The sequence below is a fragment of the Hydractinia symbiolongicarpus genome, chromosome 1 (genome assembly GCF_029227915.1).
Source record: "Hydractinia symbiolongicarpus strain clone_291-10 chromosome 1, HSymV2.1, whole genome shotgun sequence".
In the NCBI taxonomy this organism is placed as follows: domain Eukaryota; kingdom Metazoa; phylum Cnidaria; class Hydrozoa; order Anthoathecata; family Hydractiniidae; genus Hydractinia; species Hydractinia symbiolongicarpus.
In genome coordinates, this window is record NC_079875.1 from 9,889,405 (window position 1) to 9,916,452 (window position 27,048).

Sequence of the window (27,048 nt, forward strand, 5' to 3'; positions counted from 1 at the left end):
AGCCTTGTCCTTATAAGAATTGTAGAACACTTCCGCTCGTGAGACTCCAGGGAAACAAGAAAATCAATGCTACAAGACAACTTCGTTTCCAGGACAATAGCTGAGACGGCGCGAAGAAATCTCGCCGTCCGAGATTGTCAGCAAGAGAAAAATGGACCTGGGGACAACGTTGTCCTAAAAGGCAATTAGATGCAACAACGGTACCTCTATCATTTATACTGAGTCAATTTTTTAGGTATTTTGTGAGAAAACACTGGATAAGCATGCCATAAAGACCATGCAATATACGTTTCAAACACGAATAATCTTCAAATTGTTTCTAAATTCTAAAGAACGGAGTTCTTTGCTTTTATATTTTTTTAATGCTCCTACACTATACGAAAATTTATGCCTTTGAAAATAATAAATCAGCAAAACGCGTTTTTTTACGCGAAGTCATTAATATTTTTCAAGACGCGAAAGTTTTTTTTGCCTCGGATATCCAAAATCTTCAAAAAAAAACAGTAATAGATGCAGACTAAGAGAAAAGAAAGAGAATTGTTGCCATTGGCGAAAAACTTATTTCCTTCCAAATGAACTGTTTTTCAATTTTCGCGAAATGAGTAAAATCCCCAAAACTTTTGCCGTGACCTCTAACAAAAGAGCGAGGTGGAAGAAATCATTTACCCACCTCTAAAACCATGCTTACTAAACTGTCGCTTTTTCAACCATTATAGTTTGATTGTTCCTAAAATAGGAACATATCCTATATCAACCTAAGAGACGGGGTCCGTCGTCTCGCCGTCCTGTTATAAAAAAGGAAAAAAGCACGGGCGTTAAGGTTGATTCTATATCAAATTTGTTCGCCCTATGCACTAGATGTAAACACCTACAGAAAAAAGTTTATACACGGCAAAAAATTATAAAAATACAGTGGAACCTCTATTAACGGTCAACTCCATACATCACTCACCTCCTGATAAGCGGCCAGAAAAGAAAATCCTTGCCAAATTCATGATCAAACTCTTATAAAAAAACCCTCCATACATCGGTCACCTCCAATCAACGGCCAAACGGCCACATTCTATTGTCCCAATGTCTAATTTCACCTCTAGTTACGGTCAAAAATTATCTTCATGCAAGCAAATGAAAGGAAAAATAAAAACAATTATTTTTGCTTAAATTTGTACCGAGGTCAGTAGCATGTGAAAGGATCTTTTCGTAACTTGCTCTAGCCACTTTAACGCTTTCACATGTACCCTTGCTTTGATCATGAATCATTCTTTGAGCCCCTCTCCTGACCAGACGTTTTGTCAAAAAAAAGGATATTCATATAAAACCTCTATACATCGGTCACCTCTAACGGCCAATAAGCTGGATCCCCCAAAGTGGCCGCTATTAGAGGTTCCACTGTGAGGTCTTTTACAGGCAAAAATATAAGTTCTGTTTGTTCGCAGTTCAAAGCATAAGGTACATTTCTAGAGCGTTAAAGTGTAATAGTCAAAAAAATTTTTGCTGTATGTTGAATCGGACTTTTGAAGACAGGACTTGAGTAATCATAATGTGTCGCTCTTAATATCTCTATGCTATGGCATAACGCTTATCTCTGTTAGCTGCGTCATACCAGACTATGAATGCAAAGTAGGTTTTTTGGAATAAAGACATTCTTTTAGATTGTTTCATTTTTTTTCTTCTTTTCTATCAAAAAGCTCGTAAAGAAATGAGATTTTTTTTCCCTTACTCACACCTTAACTGAGAAAACACAAGTATTCGTGTAAAAGTCACTGCATTTGATTATTTCTTCTACAAATACTATCAAATCTACTGACAACTTCGCTGTTTAGTCAAAGTTCATTGCCTGCCCCCAAAAATGTGTCTGAAAATGTAGTGTCTCACCCAATCAGACACAAATTGCATGCGAACCCAAGTAGGATCCCTACAGTTGCGGATGTAACATATTGCGAAAAAGAATTGCAAAGTGGGCCAGCGCGTGCTTTGTTTAATAACGTAAACTTCTATTTTATTTCATGGTGTGCACATCGTAAATGTACAAAAATACTTGAAAGAAGTCAATCACGACAGGGAAGGAAATCATCTTACATCATCAACCCAAGGTTTCTCTGCTTAATAAAAATCAGAAATTGACACTCCTTTTTGGCTCGGAAGACTGGGAGTTTTAGGCCTGGGGGTAACGATGCTGTTAACTATGCAAAATATTGGATGAATGGAAACAGTCCGGCTTAATACATGCAATCCGGCGATTGTATGATGCAGAATGTCCGGTATATCAATTTTACCAACAAATCTTTTTGACGACAGCCAAGGTATCGCGGGGATGAAAAATTTCTACTATATCATCATGCTAGCGCTTTTTTACGCAGGGGCGGGCAATAAATCAATCGCAGAAACATCCGCTAACCTGACCTGACTCACATTCAGTGTCAGAAAAAGGACAAGGCAATTTGCGTTTTTACTTCATTTTTTTCTAGTGCTTATTTAAAGCTTAATAAAGCTTTTCTGTATCACAGGTGTATTAATAGCAAATTTATTAAATGTGTTAATGTTTTTCGTTGTGATGTTTTTGTCTACCATAATCACAATAGATATTCATAGCCCTAGCTAGAGTACGCAGACCCAATTAGGGTCAAGGCTCTACCAGGCAACTCTCTGCAACATCCAATGGCCCACATATTGTGCCATATCCTCACACATTGTGCCATCTACCCGGATAATAAACACTGCCCTGATTATGTACGGCAGCTTTCCCTGGTTAAAACAGGACAAAAAGTGAAAAGTACATAATCAGGGCAACATAATCAGGAAAGGCCAGCTTATTATGTATATACAACAGTTAAAATATATCTTATTTGGCACTTAGAAAAGGAGCATAATCAGGGCAGGCAGGTATATGTTCAGCAGTCTATTATCATTTGTTGCTTAAAAAACAAACATGATGTCTAATGTCTAATATTATTTGAGACTTTGTGAACAAACATAATCGGGGTGGGCTAGCTTATGTACAACATTTTTATATTATTTCTCACATATTATAGAATGAACAGAATCTGGGCCAACCGGTTTTTATATCATTTGTGACAAGCAAATAGCCCTGGTGGCAAAGTTGTTGTTGTTCTCAAATGAAACAAAACGCGAAAACTAAATTTTGGTATTCACAAGTTTAATAACTTTTAACCAAATTTAATTCCTGCAAAAAGAATAATTTAATTCATCCCCAGAATTCATTTCCTGCGAAAATAAAAATTAGCCAACCCATTCTCAAAATCTAGTTAGTTTTCAATGGAGTTTTGCATGCAGAGAAAATTACGTCGAGACTTGTGAGTTATCTTGCAGACAAAAATGGCATGTGACAATAACTCATCAATGGTTTATTCATAAAAATTCGAAGAAAATGCCTGCCTTAGCCAACCATTATCATCCATCATAATTCAGTCACCACAACACAATTATGTCAAAAAAAAACATAATCAGGCCATGCATACATAATCCGGCCGTCCTGTTTATAAACAGGCCATTTTCGAATGAATGAATGAATGAATGAAATAACCATACATATATTTCAGTTTACTAGGAGGTAAATAAATTATTGATTAAAAATTATGCCCTAGAAACTGGAAACTGCCAAAGTTAGCAGAGCTCGAAGTATGACAGCCACCTTGGACAATATAAGACACACAATTGACACGGACAACACTACAAAACAAGACGAACAAGCAAAAAATGTAAAAATATTGCAATGCAAATCCCAAGAAAAAAAGTTGTGTGAAAGTGATTGTGAACAATAGTAATTTTAGGTATATATAAGGTATATAGGTATTAGGTATATATAACAATAGTAATTTTAGGTATATAAATATAATTACACAAGAATGTATGCTTTATTAGAGATTTAAGTCCATGCAAGGGGAGATCTAAAAGACTTATTTCAGGTAAGGTATTCTGAAAACTAGACCATCATAGGACACTTTGATGCCTAATGGATTTTAAACCAAATGCAGAAGTACGAACAGCAAGCGAATTTATAAGGCCTAGGCTGTTCACAATCTGAGCAGAACAGAACCCAGGGCTATGGTAACATTCACTTGCCCATATTGAATTGACACCAAGATTAATTTAACCCTGGTCTCCTGCACAAAGTACATGTTGTTATGTTGCAGTTTTCTCAAAATGGGTTAATTCTATGAAGAGATTTATAGCACACTGGTATTTTTATATATAAATTTTTTGTATACTTATTCTAGAGAGGCTTGAGGAACTCAAACATTTCAACCCCTACCACCCAACTTTCCCTCCCTTTTCGAAATGTAGTGGCTAGGCTTTCAAAACTTCTCACTTCTCAATTTTGTAAAGTCTTCAAAACTTTTTTTACTGCACAATAATATAATAGGCGAAAAGTCTGTTTATTGTTGAAAGCTGCCTTTAGGATTGCACCAGTGATATCCTCTTGCGTAGTTTGAATAAGTATCCTCATTTAAATGAAACTGTACATTTTCCTTTTTGAGCTTAAAAAAAACAAAGTTTGGTGTCAATGAGCACAGCAATCAAGTAAAAAAAACACTTCTTAAGGTCAATACATGGTGGTAATAGGCAAAAATATTTGTATTCTGTGTTTCTGCTTGGAGCTCAAATTGATAACCAATGAATTTTTGAATGGCCTTAGTCATACTTATTTGGAACTTTGTATTTTTCTGTTATGATTTCTCTGTTTGTAACAGACACTTTAGATTAGACTCCCAAAATATAGAAAAACAAAATTATAAAGAATTACAGAAATAAAAAAAGGTTTTTAAATATTATGTTCTTGATTTTCACAAATTAGTTTAATGCCATAGTAAGATCGAACTTAATAGCCAATGTCAGTCTTTATTCTAATAAACTTTATCATGGGTGATATTGGTTCTACACATGCAATTAAGATGTGGAAGCATTTCACCAAGTTTTTTTTAGGTGTGTGTGTACAGATGTGTAAGTGTGATTGCATGTACTAGACTGAAAAAGGTTCAACAAAACCAAGTAGAAAGTTTTGAAGGACCCTTTTAAACCACATTTTTCTATAAAAACAATGTTTTAAACACAGAAGGAAATAAGTATCTAGACTTCATATAATATTCTCATTTGTTTTTCTCATAAGTTAGCAACTTATACATGAAGAAACCTGATATGCAATGCATGTGCAGAAAATTTTTACTTATGCATAAATTAGAATGAATATCATAATTTTTTTAATATTTAAATTTTAAAACTTATTCAGTATTAAAACAAAAGATTTGCTTTGTTTCTTTGTTAAACAATTAATATCATTTTTTTAAATTGTTTTTTCCATATTGTTTTTTTTTTTAATAATATTTTTTTTTGTCTATAAGTAAATTTCAATGTTGGTGCTAACAGGTTCAATAAATGCCATTCAAAACCTCCAATACAAGTTATATATATGAAATAATATGAAATAATTTTTTTTTTTTTCTTTTGTAAAATTTTCATGTTTTGTGCCCTCAGAACACACACCAAACATAAATCAGAGATTAGGTTGTTGTTTGCCATCATGTTTATTTCGTAGTTTGACTGCTTTTACTTCCTCATTTTTTATTCCCTTTATCTTCTTCCTTCATCTTCCATAATTAATGAAAATTTTAAAACGTTTAATGCTAGAATGTTATACGTCAAGGATTAATTTGCTATGATTGTTGAGAGTTTTGTTTAAAAAAAAAACAATTATTTTTTTAATTATACATTTTTTTATTTTGTAATGTTATGTTTATAATATGCTCTTGGTTATTTTATTTTTATTAACATATGTTTTTTTAATTAAAAAACACATGGCAATGTTTAGCCTAACTGACAGAACTTTATTTTCTCTAATATTTGTTTGTGTATGCAGTGTTCCAAATATACTGATTTCTCCTCCTTAAACATATTTTTTACTTACTATTTTACATATCTCGTAATAGTTTGTGTAGTATTCATTCTTAAAAGCATATATACTACATTCAAAATAGGTTTGTACATTATACACTGCTGGAAACTCCATTGTGCAGCTAAATGTTTTGTATTGGACTACTTAAATCCTATTGTGTGAATACTGTGTATATATTGTTTGTGTTAACATACTGGCTTATAAAATGTAATATACTTTTTATCATAAAAATATTTTTTCACACTTTTCTTTTTAACCCTCTGGAGAATATATTCAAGGTCATCTACAGAATGTTTCACATATGGCCACCTATATTTGAAAGTTCGTTCAAAATGCAAAATCAATTTTTTTTAATGATAGAGTATCTTAGCTATAAAACACAGCAACATCACTGGCAAAATCGTAAATGTGACACTTGATGATGATGTACAAATGTTAAATAGCCTATTGTTTTTTGCCCCTGCATTTTTAGATGAATAAGAAAGCATAGAATATGGCTCAAATTACAAAATGGCTTCCTTGGTTTGGAAAGGATGGAAATGAGAATGGTAAGAAATGTTGATATTTCTCTTTATATTTCATCTTTCAGCATCTTTTTTTGCAAACTTCATGTTTACAAGAAGGAGCTATCAATTATATACTAGTCAAATATTTACTGATATTTGCAAATAATTAGCCATTCCTCAAGCCTAGTATTTGTTGATGGTCAAAGGTGTAAAAATTGTCAAAAGCTGACATGTTTGTTATGTAAGGACAAGGGGGAGGAATCTGCGAAATTGTTGGGACATATGTACCTTGAGGAGAACTCTTAAATACTCACAAAAGATCAAGAGATATCATGAACAACACAATTTTTTTCGTCACACATGTTAGGCAAGTCTTTATCAGAAATCAATAAAATGTTCATTTGCATTATTCTAATTATTCACAGTTTGATCAATGTTCATCATGTAGTTTATTATAACCCATTTAATTTAAGTGCATCTTCTTTGTTTCAGAACACAGAACTGAACGACAAATCCGTGCAAATGATTTAACATTTAACCAGACATTTAAATATGTTGTATGTACTACTTTATTTACCGTTTGTTTGTTGTTAAAACCATGATACTGGAAGTTATGTGCCATAGAGTAATTAAAAATAATTAAACAATCAAAAAGATTTTAATCATTATTGTAAAAAATTTTAGAGTATATTTTGAACTTTTCAGGAGAGGATTGAGGTAGCATGCGTACACAACCACATAACCTAATACAGTTGATATATATGTGTTTTTTGCTACACATTCTAAAATCCTCTTAAAAAAGCTTGCTCCTTTAGTTACCAATAAGTATAGCCCTCATATTTTTCCTTCTTTTCTCATTACTTGCACTAAAATAGCATAGGTATGTAAACAAATAAAAAAGTATTGTCTAAATTACTCATCGTGCCTTTTTTCTTTTGTAGAATAACCACATTAAAACGTCGAAATATAACTTACTTACTTTCCTTCCAAAAAACTTATTTCTACAATTCCAAAAGGCTGCGAATTTGTACTTCTTGCTGCAAATTATAATCATGGTAAGTTGGTTTATTTAATTCTCATGTTCTTAGAGAAGGTATTTTTGCAAAAAAGAGTTACTGGTATTGATTGTGAATGTTCTTTGGCAAACTGTTTAAGTAAGCGTCAATGAGATTGTTCTCAAAAAAATTATTTCTTGCCTGCAGGTTGACACAAAATTTCAACTTAGATGATTGATAAAAAAAAGGAAAAAATTCTAGACACCTATTTAAAATTTACATTTTTCACATGTTGTATTGTGGAGTCAAATTAGAAACCTGCATTAGTCTTATATAAAATGACATGCATTATTTAATAGAATAACTTTTTTAAACAATGGTTTAATCTTTAGTCTATACCTCAAATTACTGCTCTAAACCCAGCTTCTACAGCAGTCCCACTAACATTAGTGTTACTTGCAACCATGGTCAAGGATGGCTATGATGACTATGGACGTCATAAAAGTGACAATCAGTTAAATAATCAAACTACGTACGTACTGACAGCAGAGGGTAATATAGAAGAACGAAAGTGGCAAGATGTGGAAACAGGGGATATCGTTAAAGTAGAAAATGACCAGCCAGTTGCGGTATCTTTTTAAATTAATTATTTCATTAAAACAGTAATCAAATAACCTTTACCAAAGTCAATTTTTTCAAAATGTTTTGATGAAAGTAACGTAATGTATTGATGTCCTGTGTTGTAGTTTAAGAAAATGACATCATACATACCAAATAGTTATCATTAGTGGCCCATCCTTTTTCGTTTGCTATATTTTTTAACAAAGAGATTTAGATATGATGAGCTAATTGTTGTAACAAGAAATAAATTTATTCATTGGAAGATTAACCCTATAATAACTGTTTATGAGGGCAATACCGGAGAATATTGACCAATGTCAAAGTATTGCCCGAGCTTGTGAGGGCAATACGTGACAGAGGTCAATATTTGAAGGTATTGCCCGAAATAAACAGTTATTATATGGATTATTATCCGGGTGCAGAATTTTACAAAAAATATGGCATTATAACCAGGATGTAGAAACCATGTCTTTATAGACACTATTCCCATGGAACGGACATTCGAACTAAAATATATTTTTTTGAATCAAATATTGTGTAAACATTACAGGTTTTTATCGTAGCTACAAAAAAAAATAAAGTAAGTTCCACTTCTTTTTCACGTTTGTTTACTTTTTTCTGTGTTTATTTACATTTAATGCTACCGTATTTAAACTATAAATACGGTTGCTATGGTAGCGGGCAATACCAATGAATATTGCCTGCTATGATGTAAGTTTTAACCAATCACATGGCACGATTTTCGAAAATATTGATGCTACCCTTTTACCCGGGTAATAAAAACAAATATTATCTAACTGTTAGTCTTTTTTAAAAAGCTTACAAACAAGCCTGGTTTTGTTCAGATTTTTGTTATATGAGTTATTTGCTTTTGTGTAGGCTGATATTGTTATTTTATCAACTAGTGAAGAAAGTGGTCTATGTTTTATTGAAACTGCTGAATTGGATGGGTAAGTTTTCAAATTTTTTTGTCTCCCAGGTTTTTTTACAAGATAAAATTTACAGTGGGAATATGGCTTTTATACTATGCTCTGATTGGATGACAGCATGCTTTGCAATAAAATTAAAAGTTAGTCTTTTTCACCCTTTTTGACCTTTTTCTGAATTTCTATTCAAAAAACCTTAAAAAGACCTATTCCAAAAACAGGATAGTGTTTATAAAAAATTATAATAGAATTATTAAAACACATTTTACAAATCTGTTAAAATCTTACAATAAGCAAATTGTTAAATTATACCATTCATAATACCACTCATAATGATACGTGTGAAGTTAATTATCATTTATTAACTTCAAAAAGAATGCGGGAAACAGTGGATATGTGAATATTTTACAAAAAATTGAGTTTCTGACCTTATCCACCCACACTCATGATAGTATTAAAGCAGGTTCTATTTACTTTGATAAGCAGTTAATGATTTGATTGCTTTGCATCTTTTGTTCTTCTAATCTTCTAGTTAAAATACATAAACTATACAAAACAATCATCTGTGTGTCCAGCAAGGTCATGATGGCACGTGTGAACACTAGATATATCTTTCATATTTCTTTTTGCATTGCATTATGAGTCAATGGAATAAGAACTTGAAAATATAACAATTTTTGTTACTGAGGAAGAATTTTCTTCAAGAAAAAAAATGCTACCAATGGACTAAATCTTAAATAATAACCCAAATTTCATATAGCTTAAAAAGGCAAGAGTGTATGAATTTTTCGCACCAGAAAATAACCAAAATGGAGGGCAATTATAAGCAGGGAGAGATTCTGGAACAACCTAGAAGATAATCAACACTGCCTAGATAAACATAATTTTTATATAATAGGGAAACAAATTTAAAAGTTCGTCAACCCTTACCTGAGGTGGCTGAGGTGCTTACAGGAGAAAAAGAACTTAGTACATTTGATGGTACAGTGCCCAACTTGTTTTTTATATGTAGTAAGCTTTTACTTCACAGAATTCTTTTCCTTACTGTTTGTTTTGTTAAGGTACCGTAACTTGTGAACTACCAAATAACAAGCTTGAGAAATTTCAAGGAAACCTTGATTGGGCTGGACATACTTATTCCCTAGACAACAACAACATCATCTTAAGAGTATGTAAAGTTATTTTATATAGACACGTGGAATTTTGATGGATTGCAAACTTGCACAGTCTAGCAAGATATGGATTGAGCTTTACTTGAATTTTTTTCTGAAATGTGCTTTATCAGCAATTTGTGTTGTGTGCTTTATCAGCAATATTAAGCCCCCACTTCCTATTTTAACAAAACATTTTTCTCAAGCCTATAGGGAGTACTTTATTGTAATAGTTATTTTTTAGGGTTGCGTTTTACGTAATACCCCTTGGATGTATGGTTTGGTTGTCTTCGCTGGACATGATACTAAGTTAATGATGAACACAGGTAATTAGCTGTAAATGTGCAGTTATTTTATGGAAATTGCTTACCTAGGATAGCCTCTTCAGTTCCTATTAGTACTGCTATCAACAAGGGTCCTGTGAAGGGGTCCTAGTGGATTTAACGCTTCCTTTTTAGTTACGAAAGTTGTGCAAGCACAGCAATTACTTAACTAAAAAACCACCTAAGATATTAATCCTATTCTCATGCTGAATGCTAAGCAGAAAGATTCAGACTTTTCTTATTAAGATGGCATAAATATTCCAATTTGAAAACAGTCCTTCTTGATTGTTTTTTAATACCAGCGCTATTACTTTTGTCCTGACCTGTACATATATGTCCCAGTTTTAACAACAGATTAAACTTAGCATGTTTGCAGTTTGAATTTCGTTTTTGCAAATGAAAATAAATATAAATTGTCAGTAACGGTAACTAAAGGTAGTGGAGAATTAATTAATTTTTACAAGAATAAGTTATTTAGTCCTGATAGTTGTGATAATCCATATTTCTTTTATATTTGTATGGGTACAATTTACATGTATTTCATAATGTATTATTATTTAATACATAATTATTTTCATAGGTAAAGGTATATTTAAAAGAACAAAGCTGGACCACTTGACAAATTCCCTAGTTATTTGGGTAAGTACTTTAGTCCTGTTAAACTAGTATAATGGATCATACTAGATATGCCCTTGCAGTTTTTTTTCTTAGATGTTTATATACCTAAAAATTGTTAAAAATGTAAAAAAGGTTTTGGCATAAAACAAAGTACTTTAATCCAATAAGCTTTAAGGATCTAAGATTTCAATAACTTTCATTGCATATAGCTTGAAGTGGATAGGGGCATGAACTTACAGAGATATTGATTAAAAGTTTTTTGATCACATCATCTATCCCAAATCGGGTAAATTAACCCAGCTTTAGGAGATTTAGGTAATTTTAGTCTCAGATGGGTCCTAGTAATTACCACTGGTAAAATTAACAGATGTCACCAATTCCTTTCCAAATTATTTTGCATTAAATTTATAAATACATTGTAATGATTTCCTAATTTAAATAAGCTAGTGACGTTGACGTTATTGACATCATGACAACTAATATTTTGATATGGCGATAAAGACATGCACTTTTCAGGGACTTTAGACAGAAATGAACTATCACAGAATGAATAAGCCTCTTTCCCTCCCTCCTATAATATAGTAATAATATAACTTTTTTTATTTAAACAAAATCTGGTGAATAAGAAAATTTTAAAACTCCTACAAACTATAAATATTTCTGAATTTTCTAAATTCCTATTTAATCTTTGCTTTTTGTTTAGATTGCTTTGTTGTTAGCAGTTATTTGTACATTCTTGTCAATCATGTCGTACACATGGGAAAATGACAAAGGAAGGGTAGGTATAAAAAAGAGACTGATTCTATAAATTGTTTAATTATTTCATTTAGCTTAATTCTTTTGTTCTGTTAATTTTTCTTGAGAAAATAAACAAAAATTAAAAAAAATCTTAACTGGTTATTTTGGGCTCAATTATCAAAAAAAGAATTTCCTGAATTCCCTATATATCTTGAAAAGTTAAGCATACTGTACATAAATGTAAAATTTGAGAGGGTGAAAAATTGGATGATGCAAAAATAAAAAGTTGCTTTCTAAAGAAGTATTTCAAGCTGATGAGAAATTCTGTAGAAAACTACTTGCAATAATATTGTATGCATTTGTTATTCATTATAGAGCTTCATATTTTTTCTGCCATGGGAATCATTTTACGATAATAAGGCAGGTTTAATAGCATTGATAAACTGGCCGGGATTTGTAATGGTGTTAAATACATTGATACCAATCTCGTTGTATATCAGGTACGTTGTAAGTTCGTCCTTCTTGTGTAACTAAATTATTGTATTGGTTGCCAACAGTTCTAAGGTTGCTGAGAATTTTCAATAAAAGAAATACCTGACATTTTTAATAAAGTCTTCTTCTTTCTAAGGCTGTAAATTTATGCAAAAAGTGAAAAATTCTGAAACAATATGTGTTTAGATTAATGGCAGACAAGAAATTAAATTAAGTGGATTGAGTTTTTTTCTTAAAAGAATTAGGTCATTATAGCCCTTAAAAAAATAAACAGTAATTCGCCCATCATATTTATATTTCCCGAACTGGTATTTCGTACATTCTTGTTCACCTGTTAAGCTTTAAGTATTAAAACTACATTGCTGGAATCCCTTATAAGCTGTGTTACAACTATTTTAAACATAGAATACAGGTATTATTATACAAACATATTTTTCATCTATTTGTAGTGTTGAGGTGATCAGGCTGGGCCAAAGTTTAGTAATCAATTGGGATCTTCATCTTTATCACGCAGAAACTGATACACCTGCTGTTGCGAGGTAAAAATCTTTACAGTCATTTTTCTTGTACGTTAGTTTAAAATTTGGTTTACCATATAATACTGGTAAAAAAAATGTTTTTTTTATCTTAAATTTTTAAATGTTTTTTTTAGACTTCGACTAAAATAACTAAATTTTCCTATGAGGAGAAAACTTTTTATTTTTTTTTGTTGTAGTTTTTTTTAAAAAATTAAATTACCGTGTAGCCATGGGCATCCTCTCAAAATTTACCTTTTTAAAACTGACACGTAAAAAGATAAATGGAATCGTTCATTTGTAATTTCAACAGAGTTAAGTATTTATCAGAAGCAGTAATGCTCTTTATATTTGATTTTTTTACTTTTATCTTCCCTACTTTCTCATACAGGAACACAACTTTATCTGAAGAGCTTGGTCAAATTGAATACATCTTTTCAGACAAGGTAAGTCTTGAACTGAAGCATGGAATCAATTTAAATTTCACAATGAAATAAAGGTTTAGGTTACATGGTTATTTATGTCAATAATCTTTGATTTAAAAATTTCTGATGTTTTAACCTGAAAAAACATTCGAATGTGAGCGAGAAGACAATGCAGTGTCAAACATAACTAGCATTTATGTTTTCTAACTTATTTACGCCTGCCAAAGGACGTCGAACACACTGCATTATATAGCTCTGTTAATTAAGAGTGGTGAGAAGAAGTGTTAAACGTGATATTCTATTTTTACAATACCATAAATTCTCAATTTAAAGCCTTAGCATTTACTTAATTTTCAAGCTTTGGGGGGTGTTTAGAGACGAGTGTTAAATATAGGATTAGGGTTATTTAATAAATTTTAAATATTCAAATTTATTTTTTGACATACCCATATTTACTTATTTACCAATTTTCACCATAAACTCAACACATTTAAATTGCTTGAATCGGGTAAACTCTAATAAACGCCCCTTTTTGACTGAATAAGAGGGCGTTATTAAAATATTTAATATTTTAGGATGGCTTTTATTTGAGGCAAGCGTGAAAATTATTATAAGAGTTATTTATAAGAGTATTTACAATATTTGTAAATCTTTGCTTATCATTACAATCTATTTCTTATTAGACTGGTACCTTGACACAGAATGTTATGGTTTTTAAAGAATGTTCTATAAATGGTATTATGTATGGTAAGAAAATCAATATGTGTATATGGTAACATTAAATTGTAGTTTGTGCTTTCTTCAACGAGACTTTTTTTGTATATTAGGCCATTGTGAGGAAAATGAGGATATTGTTGATGAGATCGCCAATATGGATGAAAAGGTGAGTTACTGTTTCATTATTTCATGTTGAATATTTTTTTTTGTGTGTTACAAGTAAGATTCATTCTTTTTTCTGTATTTCAGGATTTTGTTGACTTTTCTGAAAATAAATACGCTGACCCAAATTTCCGGTTTACAGATTTTGCATTAAAAGAAGAAATTGACTCCAACAACCAGGTATCGAATGTGAATGACATTTTTATAGTTGCGAAGGCATTAAGGGACTAAATATACGATGGGACCATTTAGCAAAGAATTTTTTGTCTTTTTTTACATGATCCTTGATTTGTATTTAAACTGTAACAAAACTATCCTACACGTGACACCTGTTAACACATTTCACGAAAAAAATAACTATATTGTTGCTATTTATATTTTTACTGTACTGTATATTTTAGCTATATTTAAAAATTTTTAGGTTGTGGATGAATTCTTTCGCCTTCTTGCACTTTGTCATACTGTTATGGTTGAAGAAAAAGAGTATGATCAGACTGGTAATATACAAGTTTTATCTTTATACAGGTTCATGTAATTATGTGTAGCTAATCTGTTTCATGTATATGGACTGTTAAATTTCTTTGATATATTATAATTTTCATTTTATTATTTTTTTAGATTTTATTCCATGCAGTGGTGGAAAAACGCGTATGTATTAATTTTATATTGTTTTTGTTTGACAGATTTGACACGACATGTGGTGGGTACTTTATTATCAGAAATATTCGTGAGAAGAAAATTTCGCGGTTTTGCAATATTTTCGAAAGTTCGTGAAATTAATTCCACAAAATATCTATTTTTTTGCAAATCATGCAAATAAATCCCGCAAAGTTTTAAACTACGAAATTTCATTTCGCGAAATTGTAAATAGTTTCAACCGCCAAATAAAAATCTCCATATTCTTCAGTTTATCCAATCGTACAGGTGCAAAAGTAGTACATAAATTATCTTAACGAAAAAATTTCCTAAAATTAAAAAAAGTAATTTTTTCATTTTTTACAATTTCTGAGTATTACATTTACATTGAGTTCGTTCTACCTTTTTCGTTTGATATTTTTACAGCTTTGTTGGAGTATCAAGCACAATCACCTGATGAAGGAGCATTAGTGTCTGCTGCAACTAACTTTGGATTTGTGTTTAAGGTATAGCTTTTGCTAATACAATAGGGTGTATTTCGAGATAAGAAGTTCAATATCTTGAGAGGATAGAGGATCGAGCTTAAATATCTCGAAAGGATAGAGGATCGAGGTTGAATATCTCGAGAAGATAGAGGATCGAGGTTGAACATCTCGAGAAGATAGAGGATCGATGTTCATTATCTCGAGAAAATAGAGGATTGAGGTTGAAAATTTATTTCTGTTATAGTCTAGAACCCCAACTACCATTACAATAGAAAGAAACGGAACGGAGGTGAGTCGTCTTGACTACTATTTCTGTACCACTTAAAAGTTTCTTGAAAAGATTTGTATAAATGAGTTGAGATTCTGGATTTGCGCTTGTATAATTTCTTTTGACATAGATTAAATTTTCAGTTTCACCTTGTTTCACTTTAAAAAGTTTTATGTCACAAAGTTTTGCTGAAGTAGATATATACAGAGTTTACATTCATTTGCACCAATAGCGTTAAATGTTATTCGTCTTCAACATTACGTGGTATGAAAATTTTTTAAAGGTGAATTGGAGCCTAAATTTACAACTGATGTTAAGTTTTATGGACAGACGGTTCTTTGTTTTCCATGACGATTTCCTAAAGGCTGGTTCACACTTGTGACGCAAATATGAATCATGCGTAAAATGATCCTATTTTATATTTATATCTGCACATTCTTATTTTATTTAGGAAACATATGAACTTCTGTGCATTCTGGATTTTGACAATGTTAGAAAAAGGATGTCTGTAAGTTGTGTTTTGTTTTAGGATAAAAAAATAACATTTTTCAGACTACTGTAATCTTGATTTTATGTTTAGGTAATAGTAAGAAAAGATGATAAAATAACGCTGTACTGTAAAGGTGCTGGTAAGTTAATAAAGTGATTTTAACCCTGTTTTTGGTGAATCATCCCCTACCGCCTCACTTTTTAACTTTTTCCATAACTTTTATGAATTTATAGTTACACCCTCATATATTTCCACTTTTTCTAACTTTTATTTAGCTTTATTTGTCCAGATTTTTTTTATTTTTTTTAAGATATGACAGTGTTTTACCAATTAAGTAAAATTTTTAACATTTTGTTTTGAAAAATGTTTTTAAATTGTTTTTATAAGGTTTAGACGATTTATTATCGTATATCATTGATACGTTATTTTTATCATTGATACGTTATTTTTAGTTCGTCACAATGTGACCAAATACACAACAATTATTTCGCAAAACTCGAATTAAGACTAATACTTCACACTTGCGCAAATTTAATGACGTCATTAGCAAGTACAAACAATACCTGTCGTACGTCTCATGTCTTTTTACAACTTTGGAACTACGAAGGGCAATGGTGGGGGTCAATTATTACTCTCCATCCCCACTTCCCAGCAGCGAGGATTGTCCCAAAATTATTGGACAATCTTAAAAGCATGAATAAACAGTAGTCAATTTCTGCATTTTTATTTTTTAATTAATGTTTTTTTTAGGGGAATATTTTTTACAAGAATAATTTTTAAAAGACACTTCATTCCCTAAGTTAATAGAAAAAGGCTATACTTGTCTAAATTTCTTCGTATCTATTACAGACACTGCTATATATGAATTATTATCAAAAGAAAGTCACACTATCACGGAATCAACACAGTCTCACCTTGATGTAAGTCCTGCATATTTTGTCAGCCTGCCTGTTTGGGTGTTTTTTCTGCTTTAATTATTAATAACCTTGTTGTTTTTCTGATTTTTAGACTTTTGCGTGTGAAGGCTTGCGTACATTGTGTATTGCTTCGAAAGATCTGACAGAAAAAGAATATAGTGAGTGGTCTGAAATGTACCATGCTGCCAGGTACATCTTAAGTTAGCTTGATTTTGATTAATTATAATTGGAATGAACACCCTAAGAAAATTGTTTGTGTTACTTCAAAATAGTTCCAATTTGTTTCTGGTTTCATTTGTTATTTTAAATTTACACCTATGTACAAAATCTAGCTCAGTTGAATATTTAAAATGTCAAAATATTCTCTTTTATCGATTATTTCAAAGAGTATAAAATGTTAGAATGCCGTTAATTCTGGAATAAGTGCGTTAAAGGGTGGGAGTTGTTCATGAGAAATATACAGGTTTTTTCTTGGAGAAATAGTTACTACTGTTCTTTTACTCCAAAATTCATATAATTTATTTTAATAAAGTGTTAATCGAAGCCACTTTATTTTTTTCAGTACTGCCACGGAAGACAGGGATGGTAAAATGGCAGAGGTAAGGTTTCATTTTTCTATAAATAATCATTGTAGGTAAGGAAAATGTACCATTCTATCATTTTATCCATAGGCATATTGCGCCATTGAAGACAATCTGAACTTATTAGGGGCAACAGCTATCGAAGACAAACTTCAAGATGGTGTCCCAGAAGCCATCGCAAACTTAGCCGAGGTAAGTGGTTACAACTTTTTTATGCTTGTATTTTGAACCTTGACCTAACTTTTTAAATTTACTCATTAAAGTAGCACAATATGCAAGTTTTGTCCGCCTGTTAATATAAAGTAATTAAACTACTTTGCAGGGGATGCAATATAAAGCAACCCTTTTAAACATATAGAATAGAGTATGTCGCCTTTGTTATTTGTAACGTTAACGCGACCTGCTTTTGGCCGACAGACAGGCAATGGTTTTTATTATGGAGATACAAATTATTATTGCACGTACTATAGACAGCACTGAAATACAATGTTTGGTCATTAAAATTAAGTAAGTTAAGGTAATATACAACTTAAATCTTATTTCTTTTTAGGCTAATATCAAAATTTGGGTGTTGACCGGAGATAAACAAGGTATTGTGTTGTGTTGTGTGTTGTGATGTGTTGTGTTTTATAATGTTAAATAAATGTTTGATATCTGGAAAGTCCGGGAGGGGTGTCTCCTTCATAGCAATCATCTGTAATCAAGAAAAGCGAGGGAATTTTTTCTTCCATAGTCCATAATTTCTTTATGCTAGCGCAATAGTTCGGTGTTTTATATTTGGTTTTGTTATCTCTTGATACATATATGAGAATTTGACTGAACCTTACTAAACAGTCTTGCACGTCCTAAAGTTCATAGGGACGCTTGAAGTCATAAACATGTAAAAACGCTGCTGAGAATCACTGGAAAATAAGACTTTCCACATACAGTTTTGTGTTTATACGAGAAACTAAAATGATAAAAACATGGTGCAACTATTGAGTGTGCCTATTTGTTTTGTTGCTATAGAAACAGCGATCAACATTGGTTATGCCAGCATGTTGCTCACGGAAAACATGGTGGATGTTTTTATCATAAATGGTAGCGACGAGAGGGAAGTTTATAACCAGATCAAAAATTACCAAACCAAGATGAATGAATACGCGAATAATATAAACTCTGCAGGTGCCCAAACAAACAATGGTGCCCGCGTCACTTTCGCTGGTAGAAAGACAAGCATGGAGATGTCCTTTAACTTGGTTAGGCTTTAATCTAAAATTTCTTGTGTATAGTTAGACTTTAAACTAAAATTACATAGTCAGGTTTTAAACAAAAATACATTGCGTACTTGATAAATGCTTTCAGTGTTGTAATATTCTTCACCCTTCGTCAAAGAATTTGCTTAGCACTGATTTACATGTACGTCAGTACTATGGACAATAAATCACAGTTTCTTAGAGTACCCTTTTTAACAATTTTTAAATTTTAAAAAATTGTTCTTATATTTGTCTTTATTTACTCTAAAGGTCGATCAAATTTTGAGTAAAAAGTCGGCTAATGCTACTAATTATATTCTTAAAGATATTGTGGCATATGTTTTTAAAAAATTTTATTTTCCACGTAGGATGAAGGAGTGGACATGGACCAAAAAGAGGGTTTCGCCTTAGTTATATCTGGTAAAAGCTTGGTATGTGCGTCTATAGTTGATATTTTTACTAACTAAAATAAACTTCCTAAACCACAATGTTAACAAACGTATATGAAGGACCAACATAAAGGAAAATCTAGCATAAGTATATATTCGCAGTCTCCTGAGTTCGTAAAACAATATAAGTGTGGACCTCTTTGTAAGCAGTGTGAATGTGGACCTCTTTGTAAGCAGTATGAATATGGACCTCTTTGTAAGCAGTATGAATATGGACCTCTTTGTAAGCAGTATGAATATGGACCTCTTTGTAAGCAGTATGAATATGGACCTCTTTGTAAGCAGTATGAATATGGACCTCTTTGTAAGCGGTATGAATATGGACCTCTTTGTAAGCAGTATGAATATGGACTTCCTTGTAAGCAGTATGAATATGGACTTCCTTGTAAGCAGTATGAATATGGACCTCTTTGTAAGCGGTATGAATATGGACCTCTTTGTAAGCAGTATGAATATGGACCTCTTTGTAAGCAGTATGAATATGGACCTCTTTGTAAGCAGTATGAATATGGACTTCCTTGTAAGCAGTATGAATATGGACTTCCTTGTAAGCAGTATGAATATGGACCTCTTTGTAAGCAGTATGAATATGGACCTCTTTGTAAGCAGTATGAATATGGACCTCTTTGTAAGCGGTATGAATATGGACCTCTTTGTAAGCGGTATGAATATGGACCTCTTTGTAAGCAGTATGAATATAGACCTCTTTGTAAGCGGTATGAATATGGACCTCTTTGTAAGCAGTATGAATATGGACCTCTTTGTAAGCAGTATGAATATGGACCTCTTTGTAAGCAGTATGAATATGGACCTCTTTGTAAGCAGTATGAATATGGACCTCTTTGTAAGCAGTATGAATATGGACCTCTTTGTAAGCGGTATGAATATGGACCTCTTTGTAAGCAGTATGAATATGGACCTCTTTGTAAGCGGTATGAATATGGACCTCTTTGTAAGCAGTATGAATATGGACCTCTTTGTAAGCAGTATGAATATGGACTTCTTTGTAAGCAGTATGAATATGGACCTCTTTGTAAGCAGTATGAATATGGACCTCTTTGTAAGCAGTATGAATATGGACCTCTTTGTAAGCGGTATGAATATAGACCTCTTTGTAAGCAGTATGAATATGGACCTCTTTGTAAGCAGTATGAATATGGACTTCCTTGTAAGCAGTATGAATATGGACCTCTTTGTAAGCAGTATGAATATGGACCTCTTTGTAAGCAGTATGAATATGGACTTCCTTGTAAGCGGTATGAATATGGACCTCTTTGTAAGCAGTATGAATATGGACCTCTTTGTAAGCAGTATGAATATGGACCTCTTTGTAAGCAGTATGAATATGGACCTCTTTGTAAGCGGTATGAATATGGACCTCTTTGTAAGCGGTATGAATATGGACCTCTTTGTAAGCAGTATGAATATGGACCTCTTTGTAAGCAGTATGAATATGGACCTCTTTGTAAGCAGTATGAATATGGACCTCTTTGTAAGCGGTATGAATATGGACCTCTTTGTAAGCGGTATGAATATGGACCTCTTTGTAAGCAGTATGAATATGGACCTCTTTGTAAGCAGTATGAATATGGACCTCTTTGTAAGCAGTATGAATATGGACTTCCTTGTAAGCAGTATGAATATGGACCTCTTTGTAAGCGGTATGAATATGGACCTCTTTGTAGGCAGTATGAATATGGACTTCCTTGTAAGCAGTATGAATATGGACCTCTTTGTAAGCAGTATGAATATGGACCTCTTTGTAAGCGGTATGAATATGGACCTCTTTGTAAGCGGTATGAATATGGACCTCTTTGTAAGCGGTATGAATATGGACCTCTTTGTAAGCAGTATGAATATGGACCTCTTTGTAAGCAGTATGAATATGGACCTCTTTGTAGGCAGTATGAATATGGACCTCTTTGTAAGCAGTATGAATATGGACCTCTTTGTAAGCAGTATGAATATGGACCTCTTTGTAAGCGGTATGAATATAGACCTCTTTGTAAGCAGTATGAATATGGACCTCTTTGTAAGCAGTATGAATATGGACCTCTTTGTAAGCAGTATGAATATGGACCTCTTTGTAGGCAGCATGAATATGGACCTCTTTGTAAGCGGTATGAATATGGACCTCTTTGTAAGCAGTATGAATATGGACCTCTTTGTAAGCAGTTTAAGTGTTGACCTCTTTGTAGGCAGTAACTTAATTGTACAAAATCTTTTATAAATTTGTTGAAAATGAATTTTTGTAATCTCTTTAGGCCTTTGCTTTACTGGAAAACGTAGAATTAGAATTTTTAAAATTAGGAAAGGCTTGTAAAGCTGTGATTTGTTGCCGCGTCACACCACTTCAAAAGGTATATACGTCTGTTGTGAATTTCTGCTTATTTATTAAATGACGTCTCGATTCTAACAACGGTATTTAAACGATGTAACATTGAATTCGAACTTCCACCATATGAGAGATGAGCTTTAGTTGTCTTAAAATTCATAGAATGACCTTACAGGTTCATTTCAAGGTTCGGCTTGTCGATGCCTAAATATCTTGTATTTTTTTTTTTCTTAAATGTAACCTATTACTGAGGGCTTCGATTTAGGCTCCGTACTTGACTAAACGTGCAGCTGTTCATATTTTAACGCATTCATGAAACATGGAGTATTGTTTATATAGGCGCTTGTTGTTGAACTGGTAAAAAGAAATGTAAACGCGACAACACTGGCAATTGGAGATGGTGCAAATGACGTCAGCATGATCAAAGGTAGTGCCAAGGATTATATTTTGCTTCCATTAAATGAAACATAGAATTAAAACAAATAAGCCTTTATCCATTTCTATTTCTAAATAACTATAGACATAACATAACGTGGATTGAATATAGAGTATATTGGAGGTGAACCTGCCTATCTGATTAATAAAAATTAACTGAAACCATTCATTTACATGCGCCTCACTAATTATTTGCGCGCAGAAATGCCTTAAGCGCCCTTCTTGGTTAAAAATGTAACTCACAGAAATATTTCTGTATTAAAGTAAACCTTATGTCCTTTTAATACCTTTGAAAAATGTTCCTACCATTATGCGGACACGGTGGGTAGTTTTTAATGCGAGGGTTTGAATTGACGAAACGCACTTTTTATACATAGCAACATCATTATCTTGCTGTGTTGTTCTTTTAGCGGCACACATTGGCGTTGGAATAAGTGGAAAAGAAGGGAGACAAGCTGTGCTTTCCTCTGATTTCTCCTTTGCACAATTTAGGTACATCGTTTTTTTTGTTTGTTTATTTGTTATTTTGTTTCGATCCGTATCGTATCGTTCGATCGCGAGGTCGTTTCGTTTGGTTACGTTTTGGTTCGTGCTTTCCTGTGCGGTCTGTTCGTTCTATTTGTTTATAACGTTTTGTCCCCTCATTTGTTTACTCGTTCATTTGGCCATTCGTACGTTTGGTCATTTTAGCTACTGGAATTATCAGATTGTTATCAGAGTAGCAGAATAATTTTCTATACTTTCTTCTGCATTTAGATTTTTAGAAAGATTGCTGTTAGTACACGGACGCTGGTCGTATTGGAGAATGGCGAAATTTTTGAATTATTTTTTCTTCAAGAACTTCGCATTTACACTTGTTCAGTTTTGGTATAGTTTCTTCTCGGGATATTCTGCACAGGTGGGTTTGTTTTATCAGACTGGAGAGTTCTGTACCTTCTTAAGATAACCTTAGATGTCTGTTCTTACCGAACGGTGCAAACTTAGGTGATCACTTTTTGAATTAAAGACGTATTATCCTGTTTATACCGGTTTATACTGGCTACCTTGTGTCTATTTATTAATACGTACTTAATATCAAAAAAGTCAAGAATTGTCAGGAATTTTCAAAATATTGTCAAAACGTCATAAAAAGTCAGGAAGATCTCATTGTTTTCGAAATATTAGCATAGATCAAGTTTCAGGTCTGTTCTGTCAATATCGTTGTATTAAATCTAAATATTTAGGCTATTTACCTAGTACTTCTGTAATTGACCCAAAATAGCGTATGAGGGAAATGTCAGGAGTTTGTAGACAAAATAACTGGAGAAATGTCAGGAATTGTTAGGAAAAAAATGTACTTAATATTGAGGGAACATCCTGTGTTTTTTATTTATGTGTGGCTGAATATCATGTTTTCTTGCGCTGTAACTAGTGATAAGGTTTTTATATCCAGACACACTGCCATACCTGGTTTCTATTTGTTTAGACGCTATATGATACGTGGTTTCTATCTGTTTACAATGTTTGTTTTACATCACTGCCTGTGCTGGCGATGGGAATATTTGATCAGGTATGAAACTATATTTTGAGGATAGTATTTTGGTATGCAGAGCATCTACTATCTTCTCAAATAATTTCGGTTATCATTTGCCTTCAAATTGACAGTTTTTTAAAATGTACAAAAAAACGAAATTAAAAAAAGCTTTTTTTTAATAAGCGTTGATAGAAGGATGTTGGGTCAGAAGAAGGCGTTACTTCAGTCGTTAACCACAATTACGATCAAAAACTGTTAAAAACCTATCAGTATTTTCCCCTTTGCCGCACTTCAATATTGGGTTGTTTTTTAAGGGGAAGGGAGGGTATGGGTGTGTCATTATATTTCCTTCATGGGTGCAAATGTAGCCGGGTGACGATCATCGTGCTTAGCCTGTTACACGCAACCGTTATGTATATGATGTTTATGTATGTCATTTTTTATATTTTTAGGATGTTAGCGACAAGAATTCTCTACTTTATCCGAAGCTATACGTTCCTGGTCAAAAAAATATATTGTTTAACAAAAAAACTTTCGCTTTCAAACTCTTGCATGGTATAGTCATATCGTGTTTGCTATTTTTTATTCCGTACGGTATTTATCAAGATCTTGTAGACAGCGATGGATTGAACCATAGCCTATTAGCACATCTCGCTGTACTTGTTGGTGCTATTTTGGTAATTGTAGTCAATATAGAGGTGGGCGTTTTTTTGTACTTTTAATTGAATTCTTAACTTCACGAAAAAGCTGCCTTTCCTAATATTTTATCCATTATTGTAATCCTATGACATTTCCAAAAATATATTCCATCTTTGTGATGCAAATCGATAAATGTAAACCACGGTATTGGAAATGAGGCTGGTTTAAGATGGTAGTTGACTAAAGTTTTTTTATGTATTTCGCCTCTGCACGTTATTGTGTTCTACGTTTTTTAGATGGCGCTTGATACCTCCCATTGGACATGGATCAATCACTTTTTTATATGGGGAAGCATCGTGTTTTACTTCCTTTATACTTTCACAGTTTACTCAGAAACATTGTTTAACTTGCTACCTTCGTATTTTCCTTATGTGGGCGCCGCCATCAATACATTCGGCAGTGGCGCTTTCTGGGCGGCGTTGTTAGTGACGTCAGCTGTTTGCTTGCTGCCAGGGTTAGGTTTTCGATGGACTAAACAGAAGTTGTATCCTACGCTAGCCGAGTTAATTCGCAAAGGAATGTGGAAGGAGAAGCGCTCCACATCGAAATCGGTAAGTTTGCTTTAAATGGTCTGCGACTGTTTTTAGAAACGAGAAATTAGAGTACATAACATAAATTTTCAGGATTCAGCGATTCTAAAAATATGTCGCTTTTTCTTCTATTTAGTTCACTTTTACTTTCAGTTTTCTTCTTCTTTCCCCTTTTCTTTTTTATGCAGATCACTGCAAAGCAATTTTCTTTTTTTCTAGCTCTTTCTCCGCAAAAAGAAAAGAAGTGTTCGCGCACGACCTGGTTCACATCGTTCCGGATACGCTTTCTCGCAACAGCCCGGTTTTGGTCAGATGATAATGTCCGGAAAATGGCTTCCGAAGTTGAAATTCAAAAAAACTAGATCGTTCGACGTCACTTTTGATGCATCCAAGAATAGCTCAAAAATTCGAGATTCTTCTCAGAATGAAAACTCGCCTCTGAGGGGAAGTCCGAAGAAAGTCACAATTTATGACTAATTCATATTAGCGTTACTTAGCAAGTTAGTGAATTAATATTTTAGCAAGTGAAATTGAAATCTAACGCAGGTTATGTGTCACTTCGCACCCGCTGCGATTTGACGAGTATTCTTTTCACTACGGTTTTCGTGATGCGCTTTAAGTAAACTTAGTGTGACCACTAAACCTGCGAAATTAAAGAATATTTCAGGAAAATTTAGGTGAAAATTTGGATATTGAGTACATAGGAAATTTGTGGAACAAGTAAGGAACGGAAAGGTTTAATTGTTGTAATAAGAAACTTAGATATTACTGTTGATTGTAACGTTTTCCCCTGACATGACAAACAAACTGTCTAGATTTCGAAGTGAATATCCGGATTCAGTTTTTAGTGGTAGCCTTGGGTAAGAAACCTTTAGATTACATTTCTGCTGGTAGCCCTGGGCAAGACGATGCATTTTTGGTGGCAGTACTGATTAAGGCGAATTATTAATCAAACTATTAATCCTTTATTTATGCGAACTTCGCCCCGTTTTTTAATAAACTGAGATTGTTGTTTTGTTGGCGTTCATTTTAACACCCTTTTATATTGTCTGCATATTTTTCGATATTATTTTACGCCTAAAACATTCATCTACGCACACACGCTTAATAGCCGCCAGAAGTTTATTTTATTTATTTGTCAAAAACATTTTTTACCATTTTCACGAGTAGATAATCTTCTTAATTTTTGTAACATTTGTTTTCAATTATATTAAAAAACGCACACCACGTTTTAGAGGTTTGGTGAAGAGGTTGTACATTTGCTGTAACTGTATTTATATATGTATTGATTGATTGATAACCCCGGTCCGTGTTACGGTAGCCTTAATGAAAAATGCTGGTTCTTGTTGATTTTCCTTTATCACTGCCTTTTAGAAAATCGTGGAAGATAGAGCCAGTCATTAGGTGAAAGTTTGGACAACTAAAATTTGTTCTATCATGAAGAAATAATACCGCTTTTTTAAAAATAAAATTAATATTTAGGGAAAGGTGTGAAGTTTGAAAAGCAGTAAACGAGGCTAGCGACAAGGTTTCCATCTGTTGTACTCTTTGTGTTTGTTTCCATGGTTACACGTTGTGATAAAATGATAAGTTCTGAATGCAATAATGATAAAAGGAATTAATGCAAATATCTTCAGTGCCCTTTTTTCGCATTTCCCCAATCTTGTGTTTAGGAGTTTGAATTTTCTAACTCCTTGTTGAGTATTTTTCACTTCGGCATTTTAAAAGGACCTAAAAAGCTTATTTTTTAAGAATACATATACACTTTTGGGAATACATATACACTTTCAGGAATACATATATACTTTCAGGAATACATATATATACTTTCAGGAATACATATATACTTTCAGGAATACATATATACTTTCAGGAATACATATATATACTTTCAGGAATACATATATACTTTCAGGAATACATATATATGCTTTCAGGAATACATATATACTCTTAGGAATACATATATATATACTTTCAGGAATACATATATACTTTCAGGAATACATATATATACTTTAAGGAATACATATATACCTGCAGGAATACATATATACTTTCAGAAATAAACCAATCTAGTTGTACATACGCGATATGTAGCATTCAGTATAATATTCGAATATATGTTCGACCATTCGAACAGCATGTTGAGCATGATTGTTCGTTTGTACACAAACGAAAAAAGCAGAAAAAGAAAGGGGTTAAAAATGGCGCACTATCTATGACGAACACCACAAAATTAATATGCAAGTTAAAATTGCATTGTGCGTTTTGTTTGTCACAGTTTTGAGGGGAGATATTTTAAAACAACGAAGAGTAGAAATACACCAAACAGCTTGCATACCGAGCAGTTTTTTACAAAGTGTGTTACAGCA

At 32.6% G+C, this 27,048-nt stretch overlaps 1 protein-coding gene across 2 annotated transcripts; it reads left to right on the plus strand.

The window, feature by feature from the left end:
- The first annotated feature begins 3,536 nt into the window (after positions 1-3,536).
- Positions 3,537-25,950, plus strand: LOC130637065 (probable phospholipid-transporting ATPase IM). 2 transcript variants are annotated; one of them, XM_057446904.1, is made up of 38 exons: positions 3,537-3,926; positions 6,384-6,459; positions 6,910-6,974; positions 7,359-7,472; positions 7,805-8,041; positions 8,913-8,983; positions 9,858-9,940; positions 10,021-10,127; positions 10,355-10,436; positions 11,014-11,072; positions 11,755-11,829; positions 12,165-12,289; positions 12,731-12,820; positions 13,188-13,242; positions 13,905-13,968; positions 14,049-14,104; positions 14,188-14,280; positions 14,522-14,597; positions 14,719-14,748; positions 15,163-15,242; positions 15,466-15,510; positions 15,941-15,997; positions 16,070-16,118; positions 16,829-16,899; positions 16,988-17,085; positions 17,459-17,495; positions 17,568-17,669; positions 18,028-18,067; positions 18,486-18,715; positions 19,081-19,143; positions 21,426-21,521; positions 21,836-21,923; positions 22,342-22,423; positions 22,688-22,829; positions 23,397-23,480; positions 23,897-24,142; positions 24,380-24,694; positions 24,893-25,950. In XM_057446904.1, the coding sequence occupies exons 2-38, from the start codon at positions 6,405-6,407 to the stop codon at positions 25,148-25,150; spliced, it is 3,720 nt and encodes a 1,239-aa protein (XP_057302887.1). In that variant the 5' UTR covers positions 3,537-3,926; positions 6,384-6,404; the 3' UTR covers positions 25,151-25,950. The 2 variants fall into 2 exon arrangements, with proteins under 2 accessions (XP_057302887.1, XP_057302886.1); XM_057446903.1 differs by lacking the exon at positions 3,537-3,926 and having other exon boundaries at positions 5,979-6,459.
- The last annotated feature ends 1,098 nt before the right edge of the window (positions 25,951-27,048 follow it).

Excerpts from the sequence above, each read along its gene's own strand:
- LOC130637065 (XM_057446904.1), top strand. The coding sequence starts at position 6,405 with ATGGCTCAAATTACAAAATGGCTTCCTTGGTTTGGAAAGGATGGAAAT. Across the intron at positions 15,998-16,069 it reads ATGTTAGAAAAAGGATGTCT|GTAATAGTAAGAAAAGATGA; the intron begins GTAAGTTGTGTT and ends TTTTATGTTTAG. Across the intron at positions 23,481-23,896 it reads CGATGGGAATATTTGATCAG|GATGTTAGCGACAAGAATTC; the intron begins GTATGAAACTAT and ends TTATATTTTTAG.